Below are 22,178 nucleotides of genomic sequence, written 5' to 3'. Positions count from 1 at the left end.
TATCCAAGCTGGGACACCCCACCAGCTCATTTTAGTGTTATGTTCACTATTGCTCCCCATTTGCCTCATTTGAAGAAAAACTGTTATTTTTTTACCTAAATCTTATTTTTCCAACACCCTGAGTCAAACCTGAGTGATGGGAAACAGAATTAAATACATCCAGTTTTGGGAGGAACATACAATACGTAGTGCAATAGGGCACTCATGACCGTAAAGGTACTTCTGATGTGGCTATGATCGAGAAATATTCAGCAAATTCAGCGTTAACACTAGATCGGTTGAATGGCTTTTCTCAGCATCCCGGGAGAGTCGTGACTCATACTATACATACCCCTCCGATCATTTCAAAATGGTCCTTCCTAATGAAATCGATGGCTTTTCCGTTGAAGAACCACTTGAAGTCAGGCTCCAGAGTGGGATCGCTGGACACTTTGCACGGCAACACGATGCTCTGCCCCACAGTGGCGTCCAGACTCAAGGGTGGCACCACGATTCGGGTCGGTTCTATTGCGAAAAAGGACAAAATTGGGTTAACGGTCTTCAAATTAAACCAATCAATCCGGTCGAATAAAGAAACTTATAAGGTTGGATTGTGATTAGATCAAGTAAAAATTTCAACTTTTAGCTCTACGTCTATTTATACTTAAAATGTATACATCAACCTGCCAAACTCTTTTTCGATTATTAAATGTTAGGGACAAAAAGATTCCCTTCCCTGAACTAAAATGGCTCCCCTCTCCCCTTTGGCCCCTAACTCGGCAGCGTGCTCGATAACTCACGGCTGACAAAACTGCGGATGACTTATACTTCTGTCAAAGCGGAGGGGAACATAAAACGGTTATGTATTTCATGATCAATTTCATGCTTGGGCTGCTGAACACCCCCCTCCCAACCCTTAAACAAACATTTCAACTCTGTTTTAAAAAAGGCTTGTGAAAACCTAGAGTACCTTTTACGACCAGCGCGCCGCTGCTGCTGGACGTGCCAAAGGGGTTCCGGGCCACGCAGGTGTAGCGGCCGCCGTCGCCCTGGTTGACATTTGCCACACGCAGGGTGCCGTCCTCCGTAATCGTCCATCTTCCGAAATTCAGAAAATGTGAGTCAGAATCTATATATTGGGCCAAGTGCATTTTCATATAGAGTAAAAGGAATTTGTCATGGTATGGATAACATTGCATTACATTTTATCATTCATCAGACGTCTTCTGTTTTGTCCTTTTTTGCCATTTTGTCCTAATTTGTCAACGGTATATCACATAATATAATTCATATTTATATTAATATTTGTATATTTAAATGCAAATATAAATAAATATTACATTCCACACACCCACACACACCCACACACACCCACACACACACACACACACACACACACACACACACACAAACACACTATATATATAATTTAAATATAAATAAATAAATGGATAAAGTTGGATATTTTTCTACATGATGAATAACACAGTAATAATAACAATAACAATAATAATAATAATAATAATAATAATAATAATAATAATAATAATAATAATATGTACATCAGTATGGACATTGTTAATAATGGATGGTTTAGACAAACTAATTACAGTGTTATTATGGAGTTTTATCATTTCAATTATATCATATTATACTATAGCACAGTTTATTACATTGCATGGTGCTATTGCATTGTTCAATGAATGAAAAAAAATGTGCGGCACTGTTCTGTGGGTGTTCTTTGTTTTTTTTACCTGAAGGAAACGACGACAGGGATTAAATTAATTACTTTCTCACAGTCCCTGTTTTTTTCTTCTTTTTTTTCCAACTATCTGAGAAGCTTTCTTATGAAATTAAAAAAGTGTCCCTTTTTATTTCAAATTTCTGAATAAAGAGCTCAAAAGTCTTATAGTCGCAATGCACATTATTATTGTAGATAGCAATTATCTTAGCTGAGGCAGAACTGGGATGACCGCATCACGGGAAGCTAGAAACGTTTGTTAAAATAAAGAGAAAAAGGAGAGAGGGGAGAGAGAGAGAGAGAGAGAGAGCGAGAGAGAGAGAGAGATCCAGTGGAATCTTATCAATCCACAGCATATAGTATGTAGATAGTATCAACAAGCCAAAAAGCCCTTTTTCTGAAAAGTAATAACCTCGCAGAACTCTCACAGTTCGGGGGGTGGGGGATATAAATAAGTCCTAGAAAGAGAGAGAGAGAGAGAGAGAGAGAGAGAGGAATGACTGAAAAGAAGAATAGAACAGATTGGGGAAAACGATTTCTGGAGAACAATTCATCATTTCGCAGTTTTTTCGAAGAATCCATTTTGCTGAAATACGGATGAGAAACTAAACTGAGATATAAATATATAAGAAGATTATCATCATAATAAAACAAAATACAACTCTTGGGATCCCTCCAAATTCCAGAAAGTTTGCTGGCACAATTCACACATTTTATATATTTTCCCTCAACACATCATAAGCGATGGTACGTGGCATTTCACTTTTCAGTGACCTTTTGGGTTTGGCTAAATCAAACAGAAAAAAATAGATACATAAAAAAAAAACAATACACTGTGAGCGAGCCAGCTCGGAAATCAAACAATTTCGATGAATAAATATGTATTCACCCGGGCCGAGCGGAGAGCAAGAGAGCATGTCTGACACGGGGGGGTGCTTTGCGCTGATTTATTGACAAAAATATCAAACTCTGAGTGATGGAGGTGCGCTGGGAACATGACCTGTGGGGCAATGAGCTGTAAAACAAATAGAAACATAAAAAAAAGGTGTTTCGACCAAATAGAAATAGAAAGCAAAAACACAGATGCCCACAAACCTAAAGAAATCCCCGTCCAGGTCCATATATGGTCAATGACATCATAACAACCCAAAGCTAATAATTCTTATAATTAAAAAATAAATGGACTTTGACTCAATGAAATATGATGATTTTACAATATGTCCACTTCATTTGTTCACTTGAGAGGGCAGAACAGAGTACCGACAGGACGGCAAAGCGGAAAACGTAGAAATGCCGGTATTGCGTACCAGTGAGTACCGACCCACTTCGAGCACTGGCTATATCTACCTGCAGGAGCTTTATTTTATTTTTTATTTTTTTCTACCTGTGCTGTCAGCAGGCTTGGCATACAACACAGAGTATTTGTGTGCCATTGCATTCAAGACAGAGTAAATCTGCAAGTGGAGTTCAAATTGCAATAACTCTGTCCTGTGGATGACAAGAGCACAGCTTTTATTGTTACACAGAACTGCCACCAATCAGCCTCTTTGGATAACGATCTTACCATGTTTTGATTTCTAAACAGCTTATCATCATTATTACTCTAAGAGGGGGAGGGAGAATCACCACGGGTGAGACGGATAAACATATCCCCAACCAACAGTATGTACTGAGAAAACCATTAACTTAGAGACATCAGACGACAACATGTACTGTATTTGACAAAACATGATTAATTTAACAATAATTGGAACAGCAATTACAGTGCGTGGCCTCTTCCTGTGATAGCTATGGCAGTAAAGGAGAAAGGGAGAAGGATGTAATCAGGAGGGTGTTCTGGGATGTACAGTATTTGAGGCAGATACTGGTTATGTGTGTGTACCTGTGATGAGTTCACCTGTGTGTGTGTGTGTGTGTGTGTGTGTGTGTGTGTGTGTGTAAGATGTCCCCGGATGAATGAACAGGACTTGTCCCAATTAGTTCTGGTGTACCGCATGAGTACCACAGTCACATAGACACGCCACAACCTCAAGAAAGCTCCGAGCATAGTGCACCTCAGCCACAGAAAACCCCTAAACCCACAGGGAAGGCGGGAGCAACATCCACGCATGACCCTGAGTGGCATAAACCACTCCCAGAGAGCACAAAGTGACCCTTCCGGCGCACACATTCAACCCACCCCCATGTGCCGTCATGAGACGCACTCACAAGCGCAGAACCCGGGCTGCGGGCTCCAGGCACGTGCCACAGTCCTGGAGCCGAGTTCGGCTACTGACAGACTGACACCCTGCCAGGCCCCCCCCCCACTAATGACCGGCGCAAAGATGAGGCCCACCATACGGCAACCTGCAAGATGCCCCACTCACCCATGAGGGTATGATGTTGGGGTGCACCGTGCGCATGGCACGGTGCACCCCAACATCAACCCACCGGCGGCAAACTGAGCCCCACCAACAGCCAGATGTTCGGCCCTCCACTATTTCCGGACCGCGCGTCCCGCACCACAACCCGCATCCACGATGGTCAACAGACAGTAAGGGGCCCTGGAACGGCGGTGCTCCCTGAAGGCCCGCCCGATCACAGCAGGCCAGAAACCACCCAGCACCAGGGGCAAGCCGCCAGGACCCGAACACAGCCAGAAGAGGGCCTACCCGGTCGCCCGCCAGCCAACACCCACACCAATGGAGCAACAATGTGTGCTGTTTGGGTATACAGTTAAAATTGCAGGGTGTCGGGGGTGCGAGCCATCCAAGCATATCGAATCCAAGTCACTCGCACCCCTCCTGCTCCCCAGACCCTGGGCTGGTGGTGTGTTGTTTGGATTAGGATTTGTCTAAGTGTCCATGTGTTCTATGCTGGTGTGAGTTATATAAAATTGCAGGACAGTCCTGACGCAAGCCTAGGCAGGAGCATGACGGGCAACATTGCAGCCGCCTGCCACATCCCTCCCCACATAGCTCACCCGTCCTGCAAACCCTAGGCCTATGGTATGGTGGATGTACTGATTTTGAATTCCAGCACTGGGAGGGATAGGAGAAGCACACCCAGATCATGCTGCAGCTTTCTATTCCCGTCCCGATGCACACGCCCGTGTGATCACTTATCCTTTATTTTTCCCCATGAACGACCCGTGGGGAAAAGCAACCTATCAATCTGTCTGTAGCTTGGGCTGGAAAAAGGCATTCTGTTCAGTTTGTACAGTTCGTATCACTTTTCACATTTCGGTTTGAGGGTCCTCCCAACCTAACCTTCCTAATCCCGTTAGAACAAAATAAAATATACTTTTTTTTTATACCTTTTTTATACCTATGCACATAACACATTGTTCTTTGCGTAGGAAGCTGTAACAATAATACAAGTGGCTTTCTATGGGGTTAAGATAATAGTGAATGATACGATACATTTATTTCTTGAAGGTATATTTTTTGTCACCTAGGCCATGTGTGTGCTGCTGTAACACCCCTATCTATCTATCCCCAAAAAATAATAGAACCCACGCCATTAGAATCCAAAACATAAACAACCATATTTAATTCAGTGGTAAACATATTTCCATCTATAATTTCCATTCTCAATGGCACATCATTGGAGTTGCCAGTGACCTTGAGAAAAATCAGTGGCTAATTAAAGTACACATGTACACAATATACCTATTATATGATATGACACTAAATATTATGTTATAGTACCATAATTGGAGCCCTTTAGAGGTCTAATGACTTCCCCCAACAGGATGCCTTGAGCCCTTAGATTCAAGGTGGCTCAACTCTGTGCTGGGCTCAAAATGCTTCTTCAGAACCAGTGCAGCAGGCTGAGTTCTTTGAACCCCAGTATACAGTAAGTGACCTCTAGTGAATTTAGGTTAAGTCACACCTTTAAGGATATTAAATGCCTTAGATGTGTGGCCAATGAATTGGAGCCAGAGAATTTACTTTAAGCTGCACTAAACCAAGCACCTTAAGGACAGTAAAGCCCTCTTCTGTCCCGCACCATCCCCGACACCATCTACCCATGGCCGCGTCCCCAGTAGCCACATTGGCCAATTCTGATATGTGTAATAAACTCTCTGGGACTCAAATTAAGTCGGTTTGAGTACACACACAAACCACAAACACACACACACACACACACACACACACACACACACACACACACAAACACACACACACACACACACATCTCAGAGCCTCACTATTATGCCATTAGGCCTAATAGGCTTAATGGAAAACCCATCAGCACAAGTGACAGCACTATTTCTTCCAACCTCTGCTACTGGTGGGGTGGGGGGAGAAATGGATGGCAGGTGTTCCTATCATCTACCATGCACGTTGAAATGTGGCCAGCGGCTTCACTGCTTTCCCTCATTTAAACAAATGTACTTCCTGGTACTTCCTTCATCATTGTGTTGTGTTAATCTTAACAGGTAGGTAGTAGGAATCTTAACAGCCCTGCTCGTCCAGGGTGTTTGTGTTGCTGCTGCTGCTTGTTGTAGCACCTTTAGCATTAAATGTGGAAAAGTAAAGGTTTTTGGTCTTTTAAAGCAAATGTATTTTTCATGGAGATTGCCAACTGTGGTTGGTTACAAGACTACAGAACTGTATATCAAGTGGTGAGGACAAGATTAAGGTGTCTGAAGGTGACTTCAGATTTATGGATTATCTATTGCAGATATTTTAAATAATAGCATACTGTATTTTCTGAATGATGGCACATAAAGTATACATACCTACCTACCTACCTACCTATCTATCTATCTATCTACCTATCTATTTATATTCACAGCAGGTCATAATCACATAAAGAAATTGTATCTGTTACTGAATACAAAACTACATTAAAATTAAAATGTTTCTAATTTGTTGAACAAACACTTGATTGAAATTTATTTTGATGTGTAAGGAATACTTATATGCAGTCGTTACCTACCTACATACCAATAATAGTGTTCTTATTCAGGAATAGTAATGTAATCTGTTACTTAATACAAAACAAAATAAAAATTGTAATATTTGTAATTAGTTACAGGAAATATTGCATATTAAGCATTATATATATATATATATATATATATATATATATATATATATATATATATATATATACAGTATATATGTGTGTGTTCATACTCATGTTGAGACTGCAGTAACTGCACAGCCCCCAAGGACAGGCATCCCACACATTATCTAGGTTTATGGCCGCTGCCTAAGATTAGACAAGGTATAAATCATGACATGGGATGGTCTGTGTTGTAGCCAAGGGTCCAAGGTCCAGCAGAAGGGCAGTAGTCAAATATCTTAGACATTTTTCAGACATTATTGGTGTCACAAAAGTTGCGATTCCACCCTGGAAAGAGCAGTCAAACTGTTGCGGACATCGTCTGCTGCTTTAATGCCTTTTTATCACGAAAGCTACCGTCGGAAACTCCGCTCCAAGAAATGGGCTTCACGACCAGGGGTTGCTGTGACTTCCAAAGTCCCCTTGAGGAGGAGACATAAATAACAATGAGCCCCCGGAGATGAGCTGCCGCCACAAGAGGAAGCCCCCCCCTTTTTTAACGCACGCCATCAACGGCGTGAGCAGTGATGCGTGTGGCGCCCCCAACCTCGTAACGTCCTTCAGGAGTTCACCGCCCTTCCGCCAGGACACGGTGGCCTTGGGAGACGCGTGGGGCCGACACTCCATCACTGCCTCGCCCCCGCGTTGGACCAGGGTGGACTTCTTCACCGGGCTCTTGGAGAAGTCAGGCGGCAGAGCTGAGAAACAAACAAAAGCCCAAATTTGTTTTTTTCAGGATATCTTTTGTGCCAGGGGAAGAGCTGGCTGACGGCTGTAACTGCAAGCATAGCTTGCAGTTACAGCCCGATTAGGGTGAACGTGTATTTCATCACAAAACGCACATTTTGCCTCTTCAGCGTGAGACAATATTGCAGATGACCAAAATAATTAGGGCTGTGCTGACACTGCCAACACGTATCTAACAAGGTCCTCATGACGGGTTAATTTTTGGAACGTTATAGTGGTAATCCGTAAGGTTTTTTTCTTTCTAAAATGCCATATTTGACACTGTTTTTCAGCTGCCACTTTCTGAGAAACAGTTACTCATCCATGTCTTTGAGTTACGCATGTGTTCCTTTATGTGCTGTTTTCATCCTTGGTGGTGGGGTCTGCCGGGGTGAATAGTCGTGGTCAGTAAACTGTTCGATATGGATGAACGTCCATGAAAAAGAACACCTTCGGATGAAATAAAACCTCCACCACCTCAAGTGACCAAGAAAAAACTAAAATCACTCCATCAGAAGAAGGAACATTCACAAAAATTATTTGACAGTCAAAGAGGCGAGGAGGATCTGATGGATAACCACTTCGAATCTACAAAAGTGAAAAAATAAAAAAGTAATAAAAAAAGAACCAGCACACTTGGAAATATCACCATTGTACCTGAAATGGAGTTCCACAAATCTGTAACAGTATCAGCGCATCCTGAATAAACACCGGGTGTTCAGAATGCCTGTTTTTGTTTGTCCTGCTTGTTTTTTCTTAAAATTTCCGCAACAGGAAGTACTAAATTTCCAGTGACACATACCACGTCTCATTGTCAGAGGAGAGTGTTGTTGCTCACCCGCAACCTTCAGCTCGGCACTTGCATAGATGGCTCCGTTTTCATTCGATGCCAGGCACTGGTACATCCCAGAGTCCACCAGGGCGACGCCGGATAGGGACAACGTTCCGCCCTCCACACGCAGCCGTCCCTGCAAATGATTCTTTTTTTTTGTTATGTTTTGATTGACATGGGATCGCGAATTTGATTCAACGGTTTCATTCGCGGTTCCGGGAAATCGGAACTGAAACACATATGGAAGTTTGAAGACCTATCTATTGAAACTGAATGAATTACAACCCCTTTCAAAACCTCAGAGCCTAATTGAGGTGGGTGGCGGCCGTTTGCAGTTTCCTTTCGTTGCGTTTATCCTTTAGGTTCTCGATATGTTTCGAGCGCTTATTTGAAATATTCCATTTGCCGTCTTTAATTGGAAATGCGGAAAGAGGTCGGCAGGGACGGGCACAGTTGCTATTTCTGTTTTAAAAAAAAAATTGGTAGCTTTGTCCAGGAGGCTGGTCTTAATGCTGGTTGGTCATGCTCACCCCTGGTGCCAGGGGCTCGCCATTTTTCAGCCATCTGTACGTGGGCTTTGGCTTCCCACTGGCCCGGCATTCCCACCGCAGATTAGCCTCGATAGCAATATGGGCGTCTCTCAGTGTGTGGAGCCACTGCAGATGTTCAACATCTGGGGATGGAGCAAACACAGGGAAAATTAAAAAGCCAAAATTAAGCCAAACCCACACATAATGTACATATCAAATATTATCTGCTACTGAATAATACAAAACTACGTGAAAATATTTCTAATTAGTTACATAGACCACTGGATTACCACATTCAGTCATTTAATTGGGATACTTAATGTTTACTATATAGTACTTGATTCTGATTGGTAAATTATCACAACCAGCAGTCAGCTATTTCTAAATAATGACGGCTGTTACTAATGATTGTTGTCATGAGCAACCACTTCTCCCAGTCCCTATTCACGGCCCTTGTTTCAAGGCACCTCCATGCTAATGCTAACACTAGCTAGTGGTGACATCTTGTGGCGCAACATAGAAACCGCAATGCAAGAGTTCAGGCCAACATCCTATTTAGCATTTCTCATTTGACGTATCAATGCATGTATTTTGTGATAATGACACACTGGCTGTACAAATATATATATATATATATATATATATATATATATATATATATATATATATATATATATATATATATATATACAAATCTATGCATGTATATACATATATATATTGAACTTAAAATGGTATACACATGGTATTTATGTATATTGTTACTTATATATATATATATATATATATTTATATTGTATATATATTGTATTGTATATATCTATATATCCAAGTAAAAATATACATATATATGTATATACCATTTTAAATTCAATATGAATTTGGGCTTTGAGGTCCTGACTTAACTTAATTTGCCAAATTCATTTCCCAGATTATTTCTGTACCAAAATAAAAAAGTGACTTGTTTTAAGAAAAAACTTACTTAGTTTTGTCCTCAGGACTTTTTAGCATGTTCAGTTTCTCACCCTTCCTGAATACATGAGATTGTTTACCACAATGTCAACACAGTGGTTCTCTTGAGTGATGCGACACTCGTCAACAATTCATCCGTAGCGAACAAATCATTTCAATGACTGAGGACTTCACTTCTAACTGAAGACAGAACTTCATTTCCAACTGTGACACGGACTGAATCAAACAAACAAAGACTCAAACTAACTAGTCACTCCAAAAAAGAGCCAAACCTTTCATCACTGCTGCTCTTTCTTACCAATTCAAGGGAAGGGTCACAGAACAAACCCATATGCACACACATACTGTGTATTCTATGATGCCATATCATGTGCGACAAACATTTCAACCTTTACAAACGCTGTGAAAAGGTATTAGAAACTGGCGCTCGATAAGTTTGAAGGAAACAGTGGAAAAAAAAAAGTACTTCTCTTACTGTGGAATATGAGACGGCCCTTGGCCACGTTTCTCCCTCGGCTGTTCTCGGCGACGCACTCGTACAGCCCCTCGTCCTCCGGGCGGAAATAGGGAATCTCCAGAACCCCGTTGGAGTGGTTGATTTTGATCTTGCCGGGCAGCGGATTCCCATCAGCCCTCCTCCACGAGATTGAAGGCACGGGGCTGCGGAAGGTCACGAGCGTGAGGGTGGGGGTGGGTAGGAATGGTCACGCTGGCCGCACGCTTCGGCTCACACTTATTAAGGGGTTGGGCTGCCAGATTTGTCAATCTGTTTTGGGCCGCTGGGCGCTGACGCTAGACGGCTCCCGGCCGGCTTTAACAGATGCGACGTGGCTGTGACACTTACTTTCCCAAGGCGAAGCATTCCAGCTTCACGGAGGAACCTTTGGAGACGCGGAGGGTTTCGGGGAACTGGACCTCGATCTTGGGCTCGTACTCGCCCATCACAGCTGCGTCACGGACCAGAGGTAAAGCACATGGTTAGTAACAGCAGCAGGTTAAAGTTGTGACAATATATATAAATCCATGTAATCACATATGCACACAGATAATGAAGAACACAACTTCATGTAGCCCCAGTCACATACCTTTATTCCAGGACACATTGTTAATTCTTTCACATACCTTTAAAATTGTGTTCTCCCTTGGGTTCCTGCCAAAAAGCTTGCCCCATCCTCAAAGCTTGCCTTATCTTGACCTGACCAATTATTCTCTGTACCTGTGAGGTGGAGGTGACTGTATATTATTTCTGACTCCCTAAAATAAACTCTTCGACTCAGAGAGCTGCTCGAGAGCACATCTCTGACTCGACCCTTGTACAAGTAAAAACCAGCGTCTGTCTGCCTCTTTATTTCTAACCACCGACTGACTAACTGCAGATTAAAGGGGCCCCTTTAATTTCATTAACAAAGTATAATAACTTAATGGCCCCCCCCGCGTAATTTGTGTCGGAAGCAGGATGTGAATTGCGCTTTTCGTCTTCGCGGATGAGAAGGGTCCAGATCTGCTTCGGCCTCAAACCTTAAGTGGTTCACATTACCGGCTGCGATAAGGGTTGTGTGTGGCAGTGAGTGTGTGTGTGTGCATAGCGGTAATTCAAGATATGTAAATGTGTGCCTCCAAGCAGACGGAGGGTGCACTTCGCCAAGATAGCTCTGCACAGTAGAGACGGATGTGAGGACAATAAACCCTGAAGAGGTCCCCAAGAGGAGGACCTGTGGACGGAGAGGGTCCTCACCGTCCCTCCTGAGGACCACGGGTGTCGGGGAGCTGAGCGCCGTGCCGTTGGTCACGGCGTTCCGCAGCACGCATGTGTAGTTGCCGGCGTCCGAGGCCTCCACTTTGGCGATGTACAGGTTCCCCGTCCGCTGGGAGATAAAGCGCCGGGTGTCCTGTTGCAGGAAGCCTGGCTGTCCGTTGAAAACCCAGGAATATTTGATCTCTGTGCAGAAAAAAAAAAAAACATCATAAGCAAATCCGGTATACCAGATGGAGAGAGAGAGAGAGAGAGAGAGAGCGAGAGAGAGAGAGAGAGAGAGATCTGTGGGTGTGGAGAGATAGATATTCCTTCAAATGACATTCCCAAATCTGCACAGCGCGGAAAAAAAAAAAAATAGGAATAGATCTGTCGCTGAGGGATGCAGGTATTAATAGAAAAGAAAATTGGATGGGGGTGTTCTGTTTCATTTTGCGAATACATATAAGGAGACATAATGCCACAAACAGGGGAGAAAACATCAAACGACCGGGAGACGGTTTAGGAAAATGGTTCTGCACGGGGAAATCAGACCTTCACCCGGTCGCATAAACCATTACCACTGCCCTTCACTTTTGCTGTGGTGGGACACAAATCCAGACCATAACCGAGCCATGAGGGAGGCATATTTGGACCATCGTTCAAATTACAGGGGAGCAAGGACGAGTGCTGAACCCGCGGTGAAGACGTGAGCTCCACTGAAATCAATAAAAGCTGAAATTTTGGAGTGTTGTGAAAAGTAATAATTTATTAAACATTTTGATTTCTAACAACAATATATTTCCACTCCTACAATGGTTGATGAAAATACATGAGTGAGTGAGGCACATAATTCTTTAGAGTACTTGGAGGACTGCTTTTTCGAAGCATTTCTCAAAGTTTGTGGATCACCCTGAAGTTCAAGGTTTCAGTGAATGACAGTTTGCATCATCAATTTGCAAACATGTAAAAGTTTTTTCTGCTCATTTTGAGTGTTCTCTGCAGAGGCTGCGACGTAAGGCGGGTGTTTTTACGCAAGGCCTTCGTGAATTGGCCAGGTGTTGGTGTGCGCGTATGTGTGGGTGTGTGCGTGTGAGAGAGAAGAAGAGAAAGTCATGGGGTCCATTGTCATGGGGTCTGCATGGTGAGGACACTTGACTAAGACATTGCTGGTGAGGACACACACAAACACATACATGCACACAAAAAAATATTTTTTGTATACTTGGTGAGGACACCCAACAGAGAGGGTACTGGTGGACACACACACACACACACACACACACACACACACACACACACACACACACACACAAATATGGGTTTTTGCTACATGATGCCTTACAGAGAGGGTAGTGATGGGGACACAGATACACTAAAACACACAGAACACAAATATGAAAAAAAAGCAGCAGACAGAGAGTGATTAGCTTGTCAAATTGGCCTGGTGAGGCAGGTGTCTGTGTGTGTGTGTGTGTGTGTGTGTGTGTGTGTGTGTGTGTGTGTGTGTGTGTGTGTGTGTGTGTGTGTGGATGCGTGCGTGCGTGCGTGCGTGCGTGCATGTGTTTATGACTCAGCAGCCATCCCGTGCAGGCTAAACACAGGACATGTGGCACCAGGTATCCCCGGGTCTCTTGGCAGCACATGTGTGACTCCGTGTCCTCAGATTGGTAGAGATTCGCAGGACTTGTCCCTTAGAAACCGTACTTTCCTTATTGATCACTCGGAAACGTTTCCACTGCCAGAGCCCGTTGTTTCTATGGTATTTGACCTGTTTCCAATCTCTTTGAAATACACCTGAAGACCTGATCAACGTCGCCTATAAGCCTTTAAGCGCGAGGTTGATCTCCAGGTGAATTTCAAGGGGGTTGGCAACGTCTTGCCCAGAGACAGCAAGTGCCAAGGCATGTTTCTTTCTGTTTTCCTATCGCTGTATTGTGGTAGCAGAGGCAAAATTGCTCAAAAGTGGACACATCTTTTTTGAGTTCGGAGGAATAGAAAATGGCATGGCGTGAAATTGCAGCGGCGGGGGTAACAGGGGAAACGGGGGAATAGGGGCGACCACTTTGAGGGTCTGGCTAATCAGCGCCGCGCAGACACACGAGCCTGTGCCACAGAATAAATGCCCCCCCGCCCCAACCCCCCAACCCCACCCCCATTTCTTGCGCCAGCCAGCCATGTGCAGGCTTTTTTACTACCTACAGATAACCCGCCCACACCGGGAGAGAGATGGCAGTTGAAGGGGAAGAAGTGAAGTGGTGGAGACTTTATGGCTGACAGCGTGGTGGCGAAAAATTTAAAAAAGTGAGCACTCAAGGTTAAACATTGCAGAGGATTTCTAGTGCCTATACCGTAGATGTGTAGGGATGGACGGGGCTTGGACAGGTTTTCAGAGAGTTGACAGATGAAGGAGAGGAGGCGGACGAGGGCGAGAGTGGGCGTTTGAAACAAGAGCTTCGCCGCGAAGCATGAGGGCGGTCCATCAAGGAAAGGAGAACCGGTCTTAAGGGGAGAGAGCAAGAGGAACGATTTCGGGAATCTACGGCACAAAAAGAAGACATGAAGCGAAGGGGAGGGAAGGTTAAGGAAGGAGAGGTAGAAAGGGACTATACCTCCGTTATGGGGTGGCGGGCCACACAGCAGAACAACGGCCTGCCCCTCCCGGACCGACACCGTTTTACGGGCCTTGCTGCTGAAGTTCTGCAGAACTACATGAGAGACGAGAAAGACACAAAGAAGTTGTAATGGGGGTGATGGGGAACCCCATCACAAAAAAAAACCCCACACATCAATTTAACTACTGTATGTCCAAGTTTTGTCCCTTTTTCCGTTGCCGTTCCTCTGGAAGGCAAAGCTCCCTCACCCAGTCTCATCCCATTCCATCCCTCCCCCTTTAAATATCACAAACATATACCTCGAGGTGGACGGGAGAACTTTTCATCTTTTAATTAAATGCTGGGGAAGGGAAAGGGGTAAAAGCGCTCTGGAAATACCAACCGGCATCCCGGGAGGGATCAAGTAAATATCAGCGGGTGATAAAATAAAATAAATAATTTCACGGGCTTAAGTTGATGAAAAAGAAAAAACGAATCAAGGGACAAATCAGAAAATCATGTGTTGGCCTGATCCACTAGAGTTCACAAATGGGGCGACATAAAGGGGAAAATTTGGACAATTTTGCGTAACCGGCATAAATACGTAACATATACATAGATAGGGATTGCAAAAAAAAAAATGAAATTACTGCTTTGATATTTTGGGTAAGGGTTAACCCCTAACCCTGACATTAATATTCAAGCATTAAAATAAGTGCCCTTTCAAAAAAAAGAAAACCAAAGCACACAAAGATAAACAGCGCCACGTGTCCAATAAACCATCAAAAAGATATTCCAGAATCAGTAATGAGCAGAAATCAATTTCAAAAGGCTTTATGTAGCTTAACGAGGTAAAAATACATTTAAAGTTGATAAAAATTTGAAAAAAATAAGGAATGATTGAATCCAAATGTGTAAATTCCAGAAATAAGGAGCTTAATGATGCACAAAAACAGTTCTAATTTATACCAGAAACTTCCTTTGATATGATGTTGACATCATCCAAAGGAGAAAGTATAAGATATTGTGAAATATTTTTTCTTTTTTGATATATGAAATAAGCTACATTGACCAACATTATGCTCCATTTTTCCCAATTGCAGTAATTGATTATATTTTCTGACCATCTTTACGTTTTTTGGTTAATTTAGAATTTCCAACAGTTATAACACATATTCCCTATAACCTGATTTGATTGACTGATTGATTGAATGATTATTTTTGTTATTTAGATTTTTGGTCATTTAGCCCCATTAAGCATTAATATGCCGGCAAAATCTGGACTTCTGGACTGTTCTGCTATTTTCTGTATTTCCCGATTTTTCTGCCTATTTGATTTTTAGCTCAATAAACTCTGTTCTTTTTTTTTGGCACATTTTCCATTTCACTAAATCATGAAAAAAATAATTTGATATAGATTTTCTTCGCTTTATCCCCACTGGTAGTACATGTGCTGCCCCATAACTGTTTATTTTTTATTTTTTCTTTGAATCCTTTATTTTTCCCCATAAAGCCATTTCTCATCAAGCCTTATTATATTTTCCTTTTTCCAATATTCTAGTAATTTTCTGTATATAGGCTTGTTATAATGTTTTTCTTGTTTATATTTTGTGTTTATTTTTTTGCTTTTGTTTTGTACATTTTTACATTCATATTGATTGTTTATCATTAGGATTTTATATATTACCCTATCTATCTATCTATCTATCTATCTATCTATCTATCTATCTATCTATCTATCTATCTATCTATCTATGTATCTATCTATCTATCTATCTATCTATCTATCTATCTATCTATCTATCTATCTATCTATCTATCTATCTATCTATCTATCTATCTATCTATCTATCTATCTATCTATCTATCTATCTATCTATCTGTCTATCTATCTATCTATCTATCTATCTATCTATCTATCTATCTATCTATCTATCTATCTATCTATCTATCTGTCTATCTATCTATGTATCTATCTACTGAGCTTCCACTCACAGGCGAACTGCACCCTGGCCTCCCTGCTGACCACGGTGCCCAAGGCGTTGGTGGCCGTGCACTGGTACACTCCTCCATGCTTGGTGGCGTGGGGACTGGCAATCAGCAGGTTGCCCTCCACCAGGCTGTAGCTGGGATCCAGCTCCGGATCCACGTCTTGGCCACCTACCTTCCACCTGGAAGAACACCATGATGAAAAGACAACTAAACAATATAAAAAGAAAAATGAATCTGTTGGGGTTTATTTTGATGGCTTGTCTTCTTAGCGAAAAAGGGGGTTCTGCAAAAAACATTCATTTTTCATTTCTGTTCCTACTGGGACTCGTCTAGACTCATTAGACGACCATCCAGACATGTGACCAAGTCCCTCTTATCAAAGTCGCCAGTGAGTCTCAAGTAATTTTGTCCAAGTCCAAAGCAAGTCCCGAGTCATTTTTCCTTGGGAAAGTCAAGTCAAGGGAAGTTAAAGGTTATGTCAAGTCAAGTTGAATCCTAAGTTAAGGCAAGTCAAGTCCCAAGTCAAGTCACTCTTTTTTTCTCGGACACTGCAGTCCCTCCGCTCTTTATAAAGAGAGAAGACAAGGTATTAGTACCTGTGTAAAAATGATATTATTGGCCAATCTATCAAATCTGTTCAAAAAGTTTGACAATGAATTGAATTTGTATTATCATTTTTGATATTCAGTTAAATATAATCAAACAAAAACAGATAACCTGACCTAATAACCTAAGCCTATTTCTTAATATATACTTAATCAATATAATATTGCTTGTTTAACTACTGTACAAATTATAATGTATCTTTAATTAAAACCTTTTATGGAGAATTGTCTGAAAGTGGCTAAAGGGGTCGCACGGGGTGGTATACACCCCACCCACCGCACTCACTGTGGACCAGCTCCGCAGCGGACCAGCTCAAATAAAAACAGTCAGAACCCGTCAGGCTCCCCCTGACTGGTTCTTGGTCCCCCCTGTAGCACGTCATTTAAAAAAATCCTGGAATCGCCCCTGCCAATCACAACAATGCTATTCCCAGTGTGTGCTGGCACCGGGTAACATCAGACTTGTAATATGAACATTTAAATTTTTATATTTAATATAATATTTAAACTGAAAACACAAAATCTAAACAAACAAGTCATTTGAATCATCATGTCTCAAGTCAAGTCGAGTGTTTAACTTCCAAGACGAGTCTCAAGTCATTCATTTTCTGTTAAGTCAAGTTGCAAGTCCTCAAAAAACGTGACTTGAGTCCACATCTCTGCGACCGTCCATTGTTTTGATGGGTTTTAACTAATGACCGGAATCTAACTGGAAATTAGTTTCATAGTCAAGAGAGAACTCTGATCTTTTCAGAGCTCCATTGGGTGATTTACAAATTAAACCATAAATTTAGACGCGGGAGCGGCAATCTGACATCACAATCGGCTCAGCCGAACGCTTAACACATGCTAACATACACACACAGACAGACAGACTAATACGCACAAATTCGGCCCGGTTTTCAACAGCACATACTGTATTTACACGGGACTGGGGGAAGATTTGTGGGTATTGAAAAAAACAAAAACATATCCCTTCCAAACGTCCCCAATCTGCCAGTGAGATGAGATTGGGACTAGGGCGATGGGAGTGGAGATATTTATAGAGCAATTGGGCAAATCAGACATTTTAATTTTTTTTATCTGTTTTTCTCTCCTCATTTTCCTCCTGGTAAATATATCCATCCTATTGGGACTCGACTCCAGGAGTAGGGAGTAGATTTGTGGTTTCATATATTAAATATTTTATTGGCCAGGACATGCCTGATAAACAGCACAGTTACAGTTTGAATACACTTATTTTATGTCTGCGAAAAAATGGAAACTTTTTCAACTTCAACCTTTCCCCCAAATTTTCTACAAGGGCCTATGTTTGAAGCTTGCAGCATGTTGCCTGATCAGCTCGATTGGCTGATTGATCGTTGCTGCATTTAGGCCAAAGAAGCTCTTGTGGAAGCTGAGGAGGAGCTCTTTGAATGTGTGTGCACGTGCATGTACATGTTTACAAGTCCCTAAAACCACGCCAAAGAAAGTAATCTGACCCACGTGAAGTGGCATTTAGTCCAATTTTGACCTGAAATATGGTTGACTGGTTTCATGTGTAAGGCGTGTATGTGCATACACCGATCAGCCACAACATTAAAACCACCACTAATAACCTTGAATATTGTGTTGCTCCCCCTCGTGCGCCACCCATTGAGTCATGGACTCCACGAGACCTTTGAAGGTGTCCTGTGGTATCCGGCACCAAGACCTTAGCAGCAGATCCTTTAAGTCCTGCAAGTTGTCCATCGATCGGGCTTGTTGTTCCAGCACATTCCAGATCGGACCCTCACCCCTTTCATCCACATGATGTAGAAGAAAACATGATTCATCAGACCAGGACACCGCCTTCCATTGCTACATGGTCCAGTTCTGATGCTGACGTGCCCATTGTAGGTGCTTTCGGCGGTGGACAGGGGTCAGCATGGGCACTCTGACCGGTCTGTGGCTACGCAGCCCCATACCCAGCAAGCTGCGATGCACTGTGTGTTCCGACACACAGTAGGGGAACACACAGGCGAACAAGGGGGAGCTACACAATATTGGTGTTTATAAGTGGTGGTTTTAATGTTGTGGCTGATTGGTGTATGATTGTAACATGACATGACAACACCTTTACCTCCTTTTTTTTTTAAGGTTGTCCTTGAGGACTGTGCAGATGAGTGATGCAGAGTGTTTATGTGCGGCTGGAACAGCATGGTGCAACCTTAATGTTGCACTGCTGTATCAGACCGCACACAGACTCTCAGCTGAATGTCACTGCTGTTCCCCCACTCCTGGGTTGTACAGAGATGGAGCAACGCTGGCACAAGCCAAGAATTATGGTAAGTAGGCCTGGGCAGATTTACGATTGAATCGTCATTCGGCGATTGACTCCATCGATTGCAATTGACATTAATGACGTGAGATTTTCGCCAGGAAAAATCCCAGCATTGAAACAGTGCGAGTGCAGTTTGCAGTGTTCTGAAACGGAGAGGAAAGAGAGGGGGGGATAGAGGGGAAGAGGGAGATAGCGGACGAGGAAGAGAAGGGACGAGGGGGAGAGGGGATGAGTGGGAGGGGAAGAGGAAGAGAGGGAAAGAGGGAGAGGGAGAGAGGGAGAGAGGGAGAGGGAGACAGGGAGCAAGGGAGTGAGGGGAAGAGGGAGAGGGAGAGAGGGGACGAGGGAGAGAGAGGGAGAGAGGGGACGAGGGGGAGGGGAAGTAGATGAGAGGGAAAGGGAGAGGAAGAGGGAGAGAGCGGAAGAGGGAGCGGGAGAGTGGGGGAGAGAGGGAGAGGGAGAGAGGGAGAGAGGGAGAGGGAGACTTTTTTACATTGAAAGTGCCTTTATTTGCAGTAAATCATGTCACAACAGCAGAAGCTTGATTATGCAGGAAACAAAAAACAACATTTTTTTGAGACTAGGGACTAATGAGGGAATCACCCTGGACAGAGCACAGCACCTCCCCAACACCCCAAACACATAAAAGGTGGGGGGGGGGGAGATGGGAAGAGGGAGAGGGAGAGAGGGAGAGAGGGAGAGAGAGGAAGAGAGGGAGAGAGGGAGCGAGGGTAAGAGGGAGAAGGAGAGAGGGGAAGAGGGAGAGAGGGAGAGTGGGGAAGAGGGAGAGAGGGGAAGAGGGAGAGAGGGGAAGATAGGAAGAGGGAGAGGGGAAGAGAGGGAAAGGGAGAGAGGGGAAGATGAGAGGGCGAGAGGGAAAGAGTTCGAGCGGGGAAGTGGGGAAGAGGGAGAGAGGGAGAGAGAGAAGAGGGGAAGAGGAGAGAGGGAGCAGAGGCTCTCGCCCTCTCCGCACAGAGCTGTTGAGTAACTGCTTGTGATTGGATCTCACTTACCCGCTCTATATGCAAAACTTGCGATCATAATATAGCAATATCTAATATAATCTCATAGAGAAAGATTTAGATTTATTTTGTTTGCTTAGTTTCTTACTTTTAACGGAAAATGAAAAACGTAAACCTAATTCAGACAATTGGATTTTTGTTTATTTCTCCTCCAGACAGTGGTGCATCGTATGCATTCGTTGACGACTCCTGTGCCTGTGTTTTTATTTTAGATCTTTTTATTTTTGTTTGTTTCCTACATGTATATAACAGAATTTTTAAACACAACTGAGTTCAGGGACTGCCCCGTTCCGTCCTGTTTCAGAGAAAAAACAAACCCGTCTCACCATTGCTTTCATTTGCTGTGGGACTTCATTTAGTAAAAACTGGATGCTTTTTGTGTAAATACTTTACTTGTAAATAATAAATCCTGCACTTCTGTAACGGGGAAACACTTGCCATCGTACATTACCTTATTTTTTTTATTTTTTTTAACCTGTGCTGTCAGCATGCTGGTCATACAACACAGAGTATTTTTGCCATTGCATCTAGGACAGAGTTAGTCTGCAAGTGGAGTTCAAGTTCTCAACCTGCAATGCAACTCTTTATTCATTCTTTAATCATCAAGAACTGCTGCAATAACTCTGTCCTGTGGATGACCTGTAGGATGACAAGAGCAGTTTTTTGTTATACAGAACCACCACCAACCCCCCTCTTTGGAGAACTATTTTACCATGTTTATGGCAGTAAATGAGGGAGAAAATAAGAAGGATGCAACCAGGAGGGTGCTGGGGTGTGTTCAAAGCAGGTGTGATGGTGAGTGTGTGTGTGTGTGTGTGTGATGAGACTGCCTGTATGTGTGTGCGTGCGTGCGTGCGTGCGTGTGTGCGTGTGTGAGGTGTCCACCGGTGAGTGTACAGGACTTATCCCAATTGGTTCTGGTGTATAAGGTCAGTATTATGTCGTGGGCTTCAAAGCAGCGGAAAGAGCCCTAAAGCCAACCCTGAGCTCCGCAGCCGCATAGACACCTCACGGCTGAAGGAAAACCCAGAGCACCCCGCCCCGCAGCCACAGAAGACCCCTGGGACCCCAAAGCAACCCCCACGCCTGGCCCGGAGGAGTGTAACCCAGTACCAGGGAGCACCAGCCCGTGGCACACACATACAATCCACCCCCAAGTGTGGGCACAAGAGGCAGTCGCAACCACAGAACCCGGGCCCGCAGGCCAGGAGCCAGGCACACACCATCAGACCGACACTGCCCGAATGCCCACTCCCCAGGCGAGCAGAGTGCCATCCCAGTAGCAGAGTGTGCCCGGCACAGGCCACCCTGATGTTTGCCCCCCTCACCCTGCCGATACCAGCAGGCCGCTAGATATGGGCCCTACACAGTGCAGCGAGAACAAAGGCCGACAGCCGCCCCCCACACCCCAACCCACACCCACAACAGCATGCAGCCCCCAGGGGCCCTGGAAGGCACCCGGCAGCGCTCTCCGCAGCCCCGGCAGGTGGCAGCACGCCATAAACCACCAGGTGCAAGCCACAAGGACTCCAGCCCAGCCGGCCAGACCCTGGTCTGGTGGAGTGTTGTTCGGAGTAGTATTGTTTCTGCGAGTGTATGTGTTCTTATCTAATATGAGTGGGAAAAAAATTACGGCCAAGCTGGCAGCCGCCCGCCACATCCCCACTCACATGACTCGCACCCCACCAATCCCGCATGCCCCAGGCCTATTGTGTGGTGTATGTACTGAGTATGAGTGTATGTACTGAGTATGAGTTTTGGCACTGGGAGATAGGTGAGAGACTGAGATAGGCGAAGCGCAACCAGATCAACGCAGGGGCGCAGCATGCACACCCCCCCTCACCAATTGGAACTTTGCATGATCGCCCAATCCTAATGGTAAGTCTGTGAGCACTACAGTATAAAACCAATAAACTCTATAGTTGGACATGGACAATGGACACCGTGAGTCTCTCCGTGAAACACTGAGGCAGCCGGGGCAGACGTGTCCTGGTCTGACGACCGGTTAAATGAACCGATCCGCTCTGTCATGCTGTGGATACACACACACACACACACACACACACACAGACACACACACACACCCATATACACAC

The 22,178-nt window shown here is 43.9% G+C and overlaps 1 protein-coding gene across 1 annotated transcript in view; it reads right to left on the bottom strand.

Moving 5' to 3' along the window:
• Window positions 1-22,178, bottom strand: part of cntn6 (contactin 6) — a gene marked incomplete at both ends in the record, with an annotated part of 47,027 nt that overhangs the window by 10,442 nt on the left and 14,407 nt on the right. The window contains 10 exon segments of the mRNA XM_080000432.1: window positions 332-504; window positions 950-1,077; window positions 7,323-7,473; window positions 8,340-8,469; window positions 8,864-9,006; window positions 10,311-10,495; window positions 10,680-10,782; window positions 11,571-11,774; window positions 14,180-14,275; window positions 16,157-16,332. Coding sequence (XP_079856558.1) covers window positions 332-504; window positions 950-1,077; window positions 7,323-7,473; window positions 8,340-8,469; window positions 8,864-9,006; window positions 10,311-10,495; window positions 10,680-10,782; window positions 11,571-11,774; window positions 14,180-14,275; window positions 16,157-16,332 — 1,489 coding nt within the window.

This window comes from Zeus faber (assembly GCF_960531495.2).
Source record: "Zeus faber genome assembly, chromosome: 5".
Lineage (NCBI taxonomy): Eukaryota > Metazoa > Chordata > Actinopteri > Zeiformes > Zeidae > Zeus > Zeus faber.
The sequence above is the reverse complement of the archived record's forward strand: the minus strand, read 5'-3'. Positions and strand labels throughout refer to the sequence as shown.